Source organism: Canis lupus, chromosome 35, assembly GCF_003254725.2.
Source record: "Canis lupus dingo isolate Sandy chromosome 35, ASM325472v2, whole genome shotgun sequence".
In the NCBI taxonomy this organism is placed as follows: Eukaryota; Metazoa; Chordata; class Mammalia; order Carnivora; family Canidae; genus Canis; species Canis lupus.
In genome coordinates, this window is record NC_064277.1 from 22,770,220 (window position 1) to 22,783,182 (window position 12,963).

Here is a 12,963-nt window from a genome sequence, read left to right on the forward strand (position 1 = left end):
GATCCTGCCCCTCACGCTTTCATAAAAACACCATTTTGCACCAAAGACGTCTCAAGAATTCTTTCTTGGTCATCGGATCCAGACCTCATTCCACCAACTGCATGAACATTCCAAAATTATATCACTTAGACTAAAATAAGCAGGTGTATCTAATGCTTTAGAATTTAGAGATCCAATTCTTTCAGCCACCCTTCATCTACAACAGAACGAGACAAGGAAGTGCACACCTTAATTTAGGGGTAGTAACCAGGTGCTATTACGGTGTCTTGGCCAAGAAAAGTCCTGTGCACACCTCCAAAATTTCCCAACGTGGAGCCAGGGACCGGGGAAGGGGTTGAGCCAAGCCAACCTCAACAAATGAGTCTGCAGCTGCCCCTGGGCCAGAACCACAGTAAGGGTTCCAGTCAAATGGGGGATTGTGGTTGAAACTGCCAGCAGTTCCTGATGTGGAGAACAAAGGCAAAAGAAATTTAGATAAAATTTAACGTCCTTACTTCTTGTAACCTCTGGACAAATACTTGAGGCTGCAACTAAAACATTCCTCTGGAAACTCCCAACTGTCTTAATGTTAATCCTTTGCCAGAGGCAAACAGCAACTTTATCTTGACAACAGCTAGACCTCCAGGATCTTCTAAATCTTCTTTAACATATGAAAATCCTTTTGAAAACTCCTTTGTCTCTACTCTGCGATTTAAAAGTAACTAATTCCTCCACACAATCCCAGGGCAGCTCTTTCTGCCCAAGGGTACTGTCCCTGGGAGCTTTAATAAAACCACCTTTTTTGCACTGAGAATGTCTCAAGAATTCTGTGTTGACTGTTCACTCTCTGGCCCCACATAAAATCATTTGTTCCCACGGTGGAGATAATGACTCCAAACAAACGGGAAACTCTGGAAAGCAAGAGATCCAGAGCTCATTGCAAGGAAAGCAGAGGCCAAGCAGAACCTAGGGGAGCGTTCCTAGGGCAAAGGCGAGAAAGAACGCAGAAAGGGGTTCTCGGTGCCACGGCTGTGTTTCAGCTGTGTTTCTGGTCACCTGGAATGCCTTAGCAGTGTACTTCACATCCCACTGTGACTGCTGCCAAATCTGTTAATTCACAATTCTGGCTCCCGGCTTGCTCAGGATCAATGACTACTGATGTCAGGATTGTGAGTTCAAGCCCCATACTGGGTGTAGAGATTACATAAAAATAAAGTCTTAAAAGAAAACCCCACAATAATTCAACTGACTCGGTTTTTGAGATCTAATTGGCCTTTTTTGAATCAATTGAACCATTTTCATGAATCGGGCAGCACCCTATAGAAAGGACCTCCACTGGGCTAGGGAAAGGAAAAGTTTTTCAGCACAAGATAAAGCAACTGTAAACAACAAAAAAGGATTATTTCCAGGAAGGTCACCTCCCTTTGGGGAACTAAATGGTCTCATTCATGGATGACCTCACAGGTGCAGGCTGGGAAGTTCCAGAATGATCCATTAATACTACCTCTCTGGGGAAGGTTGATTTGCAAGCCCTGGTTTGAGGAAGTGGGCCTAGCACAGGTGACTCCACCAGGAGCCTGTGGGTCTTCTTTGTAAAGGTGCGCTGTGCAGATGGGCCAGCTCCCCTGAAATACTGGGAGAGGCACCCGAGGGAGCTGTGCTAAGTCATCACCAGGTGGCTGACTTGTGAGGGCAGAAACGCTGTTCGTTCTTTCCCACAGTGTGGCCCTGACAGCTCGGCAGAGAACGAGGTGTGGTGTCACCTGGCAGCTCTGAGGGCTGCCCTCCTAGGCCTCAGACCTCCAGCCCCACACAGGCCCTCCCACCTGGCCCCAGCCCCAGTCTCCAGCAATCAGGCCCACCTCTTCTCCAGAGCTGCTGCTGGGCTGTTCCTGGAGCGGAAAAGTCTCCTTTCCCCGCACCTCTCCTGAGGGTGGACTTGTGACCAACGACCTGCTCTCTGAGGTGTGTTTCAGGGCCGGAATCCAGGCCGACCCATTCGGCTGACGGGGCGCGGGCTCCCCCTGCTTCTCTGCGGCTGTCGGACGGCTGTGTCCAGTGGAGGAGGTGCTGCCCGCCGGGCCTCCGGAGTGCACGTCCCCACGGGGGTCCTGGGCTCTCCCTCTAGGCTCCTGCTGCCGGTGGGGCTGGACAAGGTCTAGTTCGGGCTCCCTGTAGTCCGCCAAGTACCTGGCCGGCTCCTCGGGGGCCTGCTCCTTGCCTAGGAAGGGCAAGTCTTTTCTGATGTCCTCCGGAGAGTCCCCCCAGAGTCCCGAGGGAGAGCCCCTGGCCTGCAGCATCCTCTCCCCGTAGTCCAGCAGTTGTGTTGGCCTCGGGGCTGGCCTGAGCACAAAGGTGAGGTGCGACCTCACCGAGCCGGTCTTCTGGGGCTCGCAGTTCTCAGGGCGTGGGCAGCTCAACAGGTAGCAGCGGCCTTCAAACCACCAGGCCAGGTCACAGCTGGCCACATCACAGCATGCGGCCGTGCAGTCTGCCACGGGGGTGGGCTGTGGCACCCGCATGATTCTGGTTGTTGCCAGGTTGGGTGAGACAATGGCATTGTCGAACGTCCTCCCCTCGCTGCATCGGCTCCGGGCGCAACCTGCAAACAGCGCAGCCTCCAATGAGGAACAAAACCACCAGCAGTTTGCACAGACATGCCCTGTGCTATCTTACAATCCCTCTCTCCCCACATGGGTCGGACACTGGTCCTCCCATCCTTCCACCCCTGCCCCACTATCCTGACATTCCTTCCCCTGCCCACCTTCCACCTGCCTCTTCATGTCCTTTCACTTAGCACAGAAGCATTCTTCTCCATCTGTGTACTACTTCTACGTTACTGATAACATGTTGCTCCTCACCCAAAATTCAGTCACAAAGGTTTGCTTTAGGAACATCATATCACCGCTTCTGTTAAGCCGATTTTTTTTTTTTAATTTCACAGGTTATTCTGAAGATAGGCCAATCAACGGGGAAAACATCAAAGGGGAAAACATCAAAGGAGAGAAAAACTTGTCTGCAGGACAGCTCTAGAACAACTAGCTTTAATCAGATTCCAAATAGCCACCAGTGTCTCCACTGGGCAAACAGGGCAGGTGTGAGGGTGGAGCTCCCCTGCAGACACCCAGTGGTGCAGCACCACAACACAACGTCAGTCCACGACAAAATGAGAGAAATCGAGACTTTCAGGACCTTCTGCTGCAGTCTGTCATTTCCTGAAATCCAAGGGCAGTCACTTTTCTTCTTTATTTGTTGGTGGAGATCTCCTTCCTACTGAAGGCTCATCACTGACAATGTTTTGAAATTACTGTTACTTTCCTCCTACTGACAGAGGGCACTTCTAACTGGAGGTAAGAGAAATGGTTAAATATGGCATAGGAGTCATCTTTATTTTTACCTGTATACACATGATCATCGTTATAAATTTTTAAGAATTGTTCGATGACAAACACTTACTTACTCAATAGGAAAGTCTGATTGGCCCAATATAATAAGAATTACATGTAATAGATATGCACCTTTCCAAATGAATAAGCTTGCAACCAACTATTTTAATTCAACTGAAATGACAGTTTCTCAAATGTAAATCTACCTAATACTTTTAGCCTTTTACTTTATAACAACAAGCTTAATCTTGGATATGGGTGGAGGGGAGAACCCTCCAGCTGTACATAAAAAAGTAGTGTCTCCAATTAAAACCAAGAGATGGGGCAGCCCCGGTGGCGCAGTGGTTTAGCACAGCCTGCAGCCCGGGGTGTGATCCTGGAGACCCGGGATTGAGTCCCACGTCGGGCTCCCTCCCTGCATGGAGTCTGCTTCTCCCTCTGCCTATGTCTCTGCCCCCCTCTCTCTCTCTGTCTCTCATGAATAAACAAATAAAAATTTTTAAAAATAAAAATAAATAAATAAATAAATAAAAATAAAACCAAGAGATGATGAAGGATATATCTTGGACTCTCCCCCTCTGCTCTCAAAAATGTTGCCTATATTTGTAAAGATACCACTACATCCCTGAGTGGCCTTTAAATGAAGACCCAAGCTAGAAATTTCTTTCAAACACACATGGTGGGATGTGCTTTAAATTCCCTTGAAAAACTGTTAGGTCATCTTTTGGACAGTGTGATGTATAGAAACTGCCATATTTCATTTCTGGCGTTGGCCACAAAGCAGCTCAAAAGCCAACTTCTAAAACTGTCAGAAACCACTGTACAGGGACACCTGGGTGGCTCAGTGGTTGGGCGTCTGCCTTGGGGCCAGGGGATCAGTCCCACATTGGGCTCCCCGCATGGATCCTGCTTCTCCCTCTGCCCTGTGTCTTTCTGCCTCTTTCTCTCTGTGTCTCTCATGAATAAATAAATAAAATCTTAAAAAGAAGAAGAAACCACTGTACAGAAAGAAGCTTGTGATCCTGAAGCAAGCAAATTGTTTCAGTGGCCAAGGAGATCTTTCCACGGCAGAAGCCTTCATTCAGGTAGAGACTTCCACATATTTCTGGGGTAGATCAATCCTTTGTTCTGCAAAAAATCACCTAAATGGTCCATTTGGACTGACGTACCATATGCAGAGATCTCAAACAAAGAAGTTTGAGAAGGTTTCCAACAACTCACCCATTCTTCTGTGAGCCAACTTGCCATAATTACTTCAGACTCTATCAGACTCCTTCAACAAAGCTCCCAAAGAGACCAGAGGACACTCACCCATGTTTGTACCTTCTACATAGTCCCAGCCCAATCTGTGAACATAGTGTGGAGGCCGAAAAAATTAGGGCCATTCCACTTTAAGTTCAGCGTTAGCACACGGTCCAGCCATCCCAGGCCCCTGTGAATAAGAGCTGAAATTTACCTTTACTTCAGTTACAGGAAAAAAACAGCTTAGAGCTTAACGCCCTAGAAAGTCCTATATTAGAATGAGAACAGAGCCCAAGCCAGTGCCAGGAAGCCCCATATTAGAATGAGAATAGAGCTCAACTCCCTTGAAAGCCCCATATCAGAATGTAAACAGAACTTGAGAAATTCCTCCACTCCTTCTGGAGGTCCCCTAGACCAGCCCTTAAAAGCTGGAACCCACCTCGGGGGTCCAAGTCCCTGCTCCGCTGTGTCGCTGTGTCGGGTGTACTTGGACCCAAGCTTGAGCTTGTAAATAAACCCTCTTGTGTTTGCATCGGTGTCGACTCCTTGCTGGTTTCTTGGATTCGCAATCTTGGGCACAACAATAGTAGGCACTCCATGATTGTTGATAAATCAATGAAATCATTGGTTAACATTTTGTCAAAGGTAAAGAAGACAGAGAGGGAAGACAGGCAAGCTACAAATAAGCTTACTAATAAAGAAATTAAGAATTTAAATAATTAATTTATATGAAGAATTTATGTTTTTGAAAGGGAGAGACCTGGAGCACAAGGGAAGAGAAGCAGAGGGAGAGGGAGAAGCAGAATTCCCACTGAGCAAGGAGCCCTACACAGGGTTTGATCCCAGGACCCTGAGATCATGACCTGAGCAGAAGGCAGATGCCTAACTGACTGAACCACTCAGATGCCCCAGGAATTTTTTTTTTTAAGATTTTATTTATTTGTTCATGAGAGACACACAGAGAGAGGCAGAGGGAGAAGTAGGCTCCCTGCAGGGAGCCCAATGTGGGACTGGATCCCGGGAACCAGGGATCACAACCTGAGCCAAAGGCAGATACTCAACCACTGAGCCACCCAGGTGCCTTACCCCAGGAATTTTTTTTTTTAAGATTTTATTTATTTATTCATGAGATACACACACACAGAGAGAGAGAGGCAGAGATATAGACAGAGGGAGAAACAGGCTCTATGCAGGGAGCAGCAGACCTGGGACTCAATCTGGGGTCTCCAGGATCAGGCCCCAGGCTAAAGGTGGTGGTAAACCGCTGAGCCACCTGGGCTGCCCCAGGAATTTTTATTTTTATTTATTTTATTTTATTTTATTTTATTTTTATTTATTTATTTATTTATTTATTTATTTATTTATTTATTTATTTTAATTTTTTTTTTTTAAGATTTTATTTATTTATTCATGATAGTCACAGAGAGAGAGAGAGAGAGAGGCAGAGAGACACAGGCAGAGGGAGAAGCAGGCTCCATGCACCGGGAGCCCGATGTGGGACTCGATCCCGGGTCTCCAGGATCGCGCCCTGGGCCAAAGGCAGGCGCCAAACCGCTGCGCCACCCAGGGATCCCTTATTTTATTTTATTTTTAAAGGCTTCTTTTTTTTTTAAGATTTTTATATATTTATTCATGAGAGACATATAGAGAGAGAGGCAGAGACACAGGCAGAGGGAGAAGCAGGCTCCATGCAGGGAGCCTGACGTGGGATGCCAGGTCTCCAGGATCAGGCCCTGGGCTGAAGGCAGTGAGTGCTAAACCGCTGAGCCACCCGGGCCGCCCAGGAATTTTTAATTAATGGAAAAATCACAAGAAAAATCACAAAAGGAATGAAAAAGTAGGGATTTAAAAGGAAAAAAAAAAAAGAATACTCAAACATTAGTACAGTAGGGGGATTGGCAGGGCTTTTTCAGCAATAGAACTCTCTGAAGTGGCTCCTGTGTACTCAACAGTGCTTATAATTTAGCTGCTTCAGACACTTGAGCCACAACTGCTAGGCCTTCTGGTGCAGTATGTCTGGATGCAGAGAAAACTGCATTTTAACAAAGGTCACTGTTAGGGTTAAAAAGAAATGTGGGAAAAAAAAAAAAAAAAAGAAATGGGTCCCAAACAGAATTACTTACGTGAAGCCCCACTGATATTGCAACTGCAGATCCAGCCTCTTGCAGGAGCACAATCTAATCAGTCAGGAGTGTCCTGATCCTACTCCTGAGGTCTTCTGCATAAGATTCCCTGCCTTCCCGGGAAGATGACCTTGCCTCCTTCTCCCTATAAAATTCTGACATTTTGTACAGCTCCTTAGAGCTCCCTTCTACCTTCTAGATGGAATGCTGCCCAATTCAGGAATCCTTGAGTAAAGCTAACTAGACCCTTAAATTTACTCAGTTGAATTTCTGTTTTGTTTTAACACAGGTAAGCCTCACTACACTCTGATAATCCACGACATAAAATCAGTTTTCCTGGCCATATCTCCATCCTCAGTCCTTGGTAAGTTCAAAGGGGCCCTAACTGGCCTAGCCAGGAAACAGATCACCAGCACTGCTGCTCACAAGTGATTTCCTATCATGGGTATGTCCACAGTAAGCAAGCAGAATATATGAAAATAAAGATTTATGATATAAGAGACTGTGGTCATTTGCTTTCCAAAAAAGATCGGCTAAGTAATCATTCATTTTAAATAAATACATTAAGTTTTTCTAGTATATATAAAATGTGACTTTATCTTTTCAAAACTCATTAATAATAAAAACCTATTTAAATTCCTGTTTCCAGAAAACCACTTGCACATGCGGTCTGCCTTCATGCCAAAATATGTAGGGAAATGTAATGTAAATATGCAAAATAATTCTGTTGGAAAGCAAATACACTTCATTTCAGGTTGATCATGAGTTACTGTTGTTGTAAATTAGTTTCAGAGGCAGAGGTCAGTGATTCATCAGTCTCATATTACACCCAGTGCTCATCCCATCACATGCCCTCCTTCATGCCCATCACCCAGTTACCCCATCCCCCGACCTTCCTCCCCTCCAGCTACCCTCAGTTTGTTAAAAGTCTCTTATAGTTTGTCTCCCTCTCTGATTTCATCTTATTTTTTCTCTCCCTTCCCCTAGGTTCATCTGTTTTGTTTCTGATCTGAGTTGTTTAAGCCAAAGATGGGAAGCTCATGTGTGATGCTCGCATCTCCAGGGCAATGGTTTCCTACCTGCAACAGTCACCAGCAGCAGCAATGAAGAGAGCACACTGGTGGGGGATGTCATTCTGTCACACAGTGGACGGAGTCTGCTGCCAAGGAGACCCTTCTAAGGCCTCTGGTGCAGGCGTCCTTTGATGTTTCTTAGGAACCAGATTTGGACTCAGGAACCTCAAAGGAAAATCAGAAAGCAAACAGGAAGGAAGAGAAAGAATAGGTAAATGAGGCAACATATAAAATTATTTCTATCATTTATTCATGTCACTTGGAAGCATGTCCTTGTTAACACCACGGGGCCATATCCCAGGCACACTATCCACCCTAAGTTTGTTCAAACAGAAAGTACAGTTCCTGAGAAAGCTTTCATGCTTTTGTAGGGGCCAAGGGTAGGCAGCCCCCAAATGGGCCACTTTGGCATGAACATTATTTTCAGTTAAAAGCAAGTCAAACCCAGCAGATTCAGGAAAAGTACCAGGAAGAGAGTTATTTGTTTGTTTGTTTGTTTATTTATTTATTTGAGAGAGAAAGAGAGCACACACATGCGTGAGTGAGCAGGGAGACAGGGCAGAGGGAGAAGGAGAGAATCTCAAACAGACTCCCCCAAGCATGGAGCCTGATGTGGGGCTTGATCCCACAACCCTGAAATCATGACATGAGCTGAAATCAGGAGTCTAATGCTCAACGGACTGAGCCACACATGTAGCCCAGGAAGAGAGTTATTAACAAAGATCCCCCTTTACCTAAGAAATTTCTCTATGTAATAGGGCACTTGTGTTTCCCAAACACCTCCTTTCACCTTCTTACTAGTAGTCTTTCTCCTGTTGGTATCCTCAGGCCCCTAGCCCTCTCTTTAGCTCATCATCATATAAGGCTCACATTGCCTGACTGTCTTTGGAATTTCCATGTCTGTATGGATTCCCCATACTTACACTATTAAATTTGATTTCCTCCTTTTAATCTGTTCCTGTCAATCTGACTCTGAGTCCAGCTGGAAGGATCTTTTTTTTTTTTTTTTTTCAGCTGGAAGGATCTTGAAGGACAGAGGAAATTCTTCATCCCCAACACCTACTTCCCTTGCACACCGAATCCATGAAATAAGATGAAATCAATCATACTACTCTATTTCCTCAATTCTAGCAGGTACATAACAAGTCCAGACCTTCTAGTGTCAGCTAGTCCTCTTGCTCATAGACTCCAACAATTAAAGCCAGAAGCAGACAAGACCCGTTAACTGATACTCTACTCAAAACCCATTGTTCTTATTTCTGCATTGATGAAGGCATTGATGAAGATGTTTTACAATGACTGGAACATCCCAATCACCAGGCCAGAAAGGCCCTAATAGTGATGGAATGCCTATAAGTCTGTACTCCCACATGTCCCCTTCCCTGCCCATAATCCTGTGCTGAACATCTTCCAACCCCCATCTATGATCACGTGCTCTCTGCCTACTGTCTTGAATGTACCTCCCGAACCTCTCCTTACAAACTCTAGGTGTCTGTCTTGCTGGTAGAGAGGTCAGTTGTTAGCAAGTTTTATAGAACAAGAAGGGGAGCAGAATTTGTCACTCAAAGTATACCACTTTGGCATGAAGATTATTTTGAGCTAAAGGTAGTCAATACCCAGCAGATTAAGGAAAAATTCTATACCTCCCCCTCAACTGCTTACACTTACTTTGAAATAACTCAAATCCTGAGAATGCCTCCTGTTCAACTTTCACTGACACTTCTGTCACTGACAACTTAGAATGAGCCTGCTGTCCACCCTGCAACCATCATTGGCCCTGGGCTCAGGGGAGGCAGAAGAAGGACTAAAAGGATCTAGTGTTACTGAGTTGACATAGACTAAGAGACCAGAAAGGAGTGAAGATGACCAAGGTAAAGTCAGGAGGTTGCTATAATACTTCTCTGTGCACAGTAACAGAGGCCATCAGAACACTAACTTCTAAGGTAAAGTGGGGAATGTCAACATTCAGTAAGAGCCCCCATAAGCTTCCTTCCTAAGACCCCGAAAAGAAAACCTACTGGTGCACATAATTTGCCACCAATAACTTCCTTTCACTCTAGCACTGAAAGTGTGGTTTGAGATAACAAGTGGATAGAAGGGAAGATTGACCATCTCTCATCTGCAGTAATTGACCACAGTACCCAAAAGGCCAGAGAGAGCAGCTGGGTATCCAGTACTAGCATTCAGTCAGCTGACCGGAATGCTGCCCCAGAATAGCAATGCTGCTGTTAGCGAGGGACAGTCAGTCCATCATCCCATGGAAAGAGATCAGCCCTCTACTATACCATTGGTTATATTTGGCCAAATTAAGAAAAGACACCTCGCTGGGCAAAAAGCACTCCAAAAGTACACAGCTTGGCAAACAGACTGGCAAACAGTACAAACCCATACACCATTACATTTCCAACCCCTCAGCACTCTGTCAGATACCCTTGTGCAATGTACTGTCAGCAACTCATTGTCATTTCCCAGTGCAAACTTACAGTGCTCAGTTAACAAGGGGTTTCCTAGTGTCAGTTCCATAGTTAAGGTTCTTTATTCAGTACATTATTTTTTTAAATTTTTTATTTATTTATTTATTTTTTAATTTATGATAGTCACACAGACTATGAGAGAGAGAGAGAGGCAGAGACACAGGCAGAGGGAGAAACAGGCTCCATGCACTGGGAGCCCGACGTGGGATTCGATCCTGGGTCTCCAGGATCGCGCCCTGGGCCAAAGGCAGGCGCTAAACCGTTGCGCCACCCAGGGATCCCTATTCAGTACATTAATACAGTAAACAGTGGCCCTCCATTTATCCAACATTAATATGCATATGGACCAGATGTTACCAAAAGTCTTTTTAGCTCTAATAGTTTATAAGTTTTGTATTTTTAAGTACATGGGTAGTACTTTGTAAGTTATGTTTTTTGTTCTTTTTTTAAAAGGTTTTATTTATTTATTCATGAGAGACACAGAGAGAGAGACAGAGAGAGAGGCAGAGACACAGGCAGAGCCAGCCCCATGCAGGGAACCTGACTCAGGACTCGATCCCAGGATCACACCTTCGATCCCAGGATCACACCCCAGGCCAAAGGCGGCGCTAAACTGCTGGGCCACCGGGACTGCCCTTAAGTTATGTTTTGACATATTTTCCTACTTGATCATCATAACAAATCTCTCTGAAACAGTTCTTACTATTCCCATTTCCTCTCCATGAAAGGAAACCAAGCTTCAGAGTCAGATCTCAAGCTCTCCCTGCAGCAGCCCCTGTCCATTTCTATGGCTCTGGGACATAAGCACATTCTATTCTGGGTTCCTTAACAAGATCTCTCTTACTTGTTCAGTCTCTGAATTGCCATTTCTCTTGATAAGGGTCATGCTCTTTCCTGCTGCTTGCCTTCTGCCCACCTTGCTGTTGTTTCATGTCTTCAGTAAAGGGAAAGAAAAATACTAAAGAATTCACATAGAAAGCCTGTCTACCTTCAAAAAAATTTTTCCATCAAATGTAAAGTTGTGTCTGCATGATAAAATAGGACTTTTAAAATAAGGCTTAACAAGTTCAAAACGTTATAAATAGTACAAACCCATACACCATTACATAAACTCTTCATGGATCAACTTTACACATGTAAAGATCTGAAAGAAATGCCCCTTTCAAGGTGAAGACTAATGAGAATAACTTTTCTCTTCCTTTTCATATTTTTTCCTCTTCCTTACCTGTATTTTCTTTCTCTTTTCCTAAACTGAGCACATCTTACTTTGCATTAATAAAATACAATTATAATTTTCCTTTTTAAAGAAGGCTTAGGGTATTTCAACATGGTCATTCTAACATGCCAGCTATCTAAAAAGTTACCAGTGCCTGGGTGGTTCAGTCGGTTAAGTGTCTGCCTTTGGCTCAGGTCAGGATGCAGGTTCCTGGGATCGAGCCCCATGTCGGGCTCCCTGTTCATGGGGACTTTGTTTCTCCCTCTCCTCCCCATTCATGCTCGCTCTCTCTCTCTCTCTCTCTCTCTCTCTCTCAAATCAATAAACAAAATCTTAAAAAAAAGGAAAAAGTTACCAACTGGTATGTACGATAGATATTTTTCTTTCTTTTTTTTAAGGTTTTATCTTTAAGTAATCTCTGCACCCAACATGGACTTTGAACTTACAACCCCAAGATCAAGAACTGCATGCTCAAAAAAAAAAAAAAGAACTGCATGCTCTACTGACTGGGCCAGCCAAGAGTCCCTAGAGTAGAAATTTCTGATTCCTGGCATTTCTGGCCTGATTCTGTTCTTAAACCTCCCTCCTCCTCTGAGTATATTATTGTTCATGATCCCTAGACCATCCTGGAACCCTTGCTCCAATAGCATTCTTTCTCTTTTGATTATAGTGCTCATTCAGAGATGAGGTAAGCAGGGCTTAGGACTAGGATCAGAGAATGAATGAGATGTAGGAATGGGGTGAGCCCAGGTGTGGGCAAAGTACAAAAATGTACTCATCAAGCAATAATGGAGCACTCCTTGTGCTAAGACCTGGACAAGAAAGGGATCATGATGATCCTCTTTCAAGGATGCAGAGAGAGGCTCAAGGATAAGGTGAGGGTGACCATGGCCAAGACTGCTCCTTGTCTATGCAGTGAACATTCCGCCCTTATTCCTTAGTAATAAGACTCAGGTTATTTGGAGCACCAGGGTACCCAGCTAGAAGACTACATTTCCAACCCCATCTACTCTGTCTATAGCTTAGTGAGGTCATGTGATTCCATTTTGTTGGATCACATATAAAAGCAACTGTTGGATAGGACTCATAGGGAAACCTCCTTTTGCCTTCCCCTCCTCTTTCCATCTTGCTGCTGCCTCGAAAGGGCATGAGGGCTGGTACCCCAGCAGCGATCTGCAACCATGAAGACGCCTCGACATGGAGTTACTGGAGCAGCCCTGGGCTGCCAACCTTTGAGTTTTTCTGAGGAGGAAATAAACTTTCATCTCATTTAAGCCACTGCCTATCTTGAACTTTCTATTATAAGGACCTAGATGCCATTTTACTTAATAGGTAACATTACTTAAAGCAATTTTTGTTGTTATTGTTCAGCTTATGGGCTATAAAATGCTTAGGTTCAGATAAGCTCACAGCAGAGACATAGTAAGTCACAGCTACTTTATGGAATGTCAAATGACAAAAATAATACAA

At 44.7% G+C, this 12,963-nt stretch overlaps 1 protein-coding gene across 7 annotated transcripts in view; it reads right to left on the minus strand.

The window, feature by feature from the left end:
• The window catches only part of KIAA0319 (KIAA0319 ortholog), a 96,809-nt gene that overhangs the window by 51,501 nt on the left and 32,345 nt on the right, over positions 1–12,963 (minus strand). For all 7 annotated transcript variants that reach the window (XM_049105873.1, XM_025443061.3, XM_025443094.3 and 4 more), the window contains 2 exons: positions 7,810–7,968; positions 1,842–2,581 (listed from right to left, as the gene is read on the minus strand). In XM_049105873.1, the coding sequence (XP_048961830.1) occupies positions 1,842–2,581; positions 7,810–7,864 (795 nt within the window). In that variant the 5' untranslated portion in view covers positions 7,865–7,968. The remainder of the gene's footprint in view (positions 1–1,841; positions 2,582–7,809; positions 7,969–12,963) is intronic.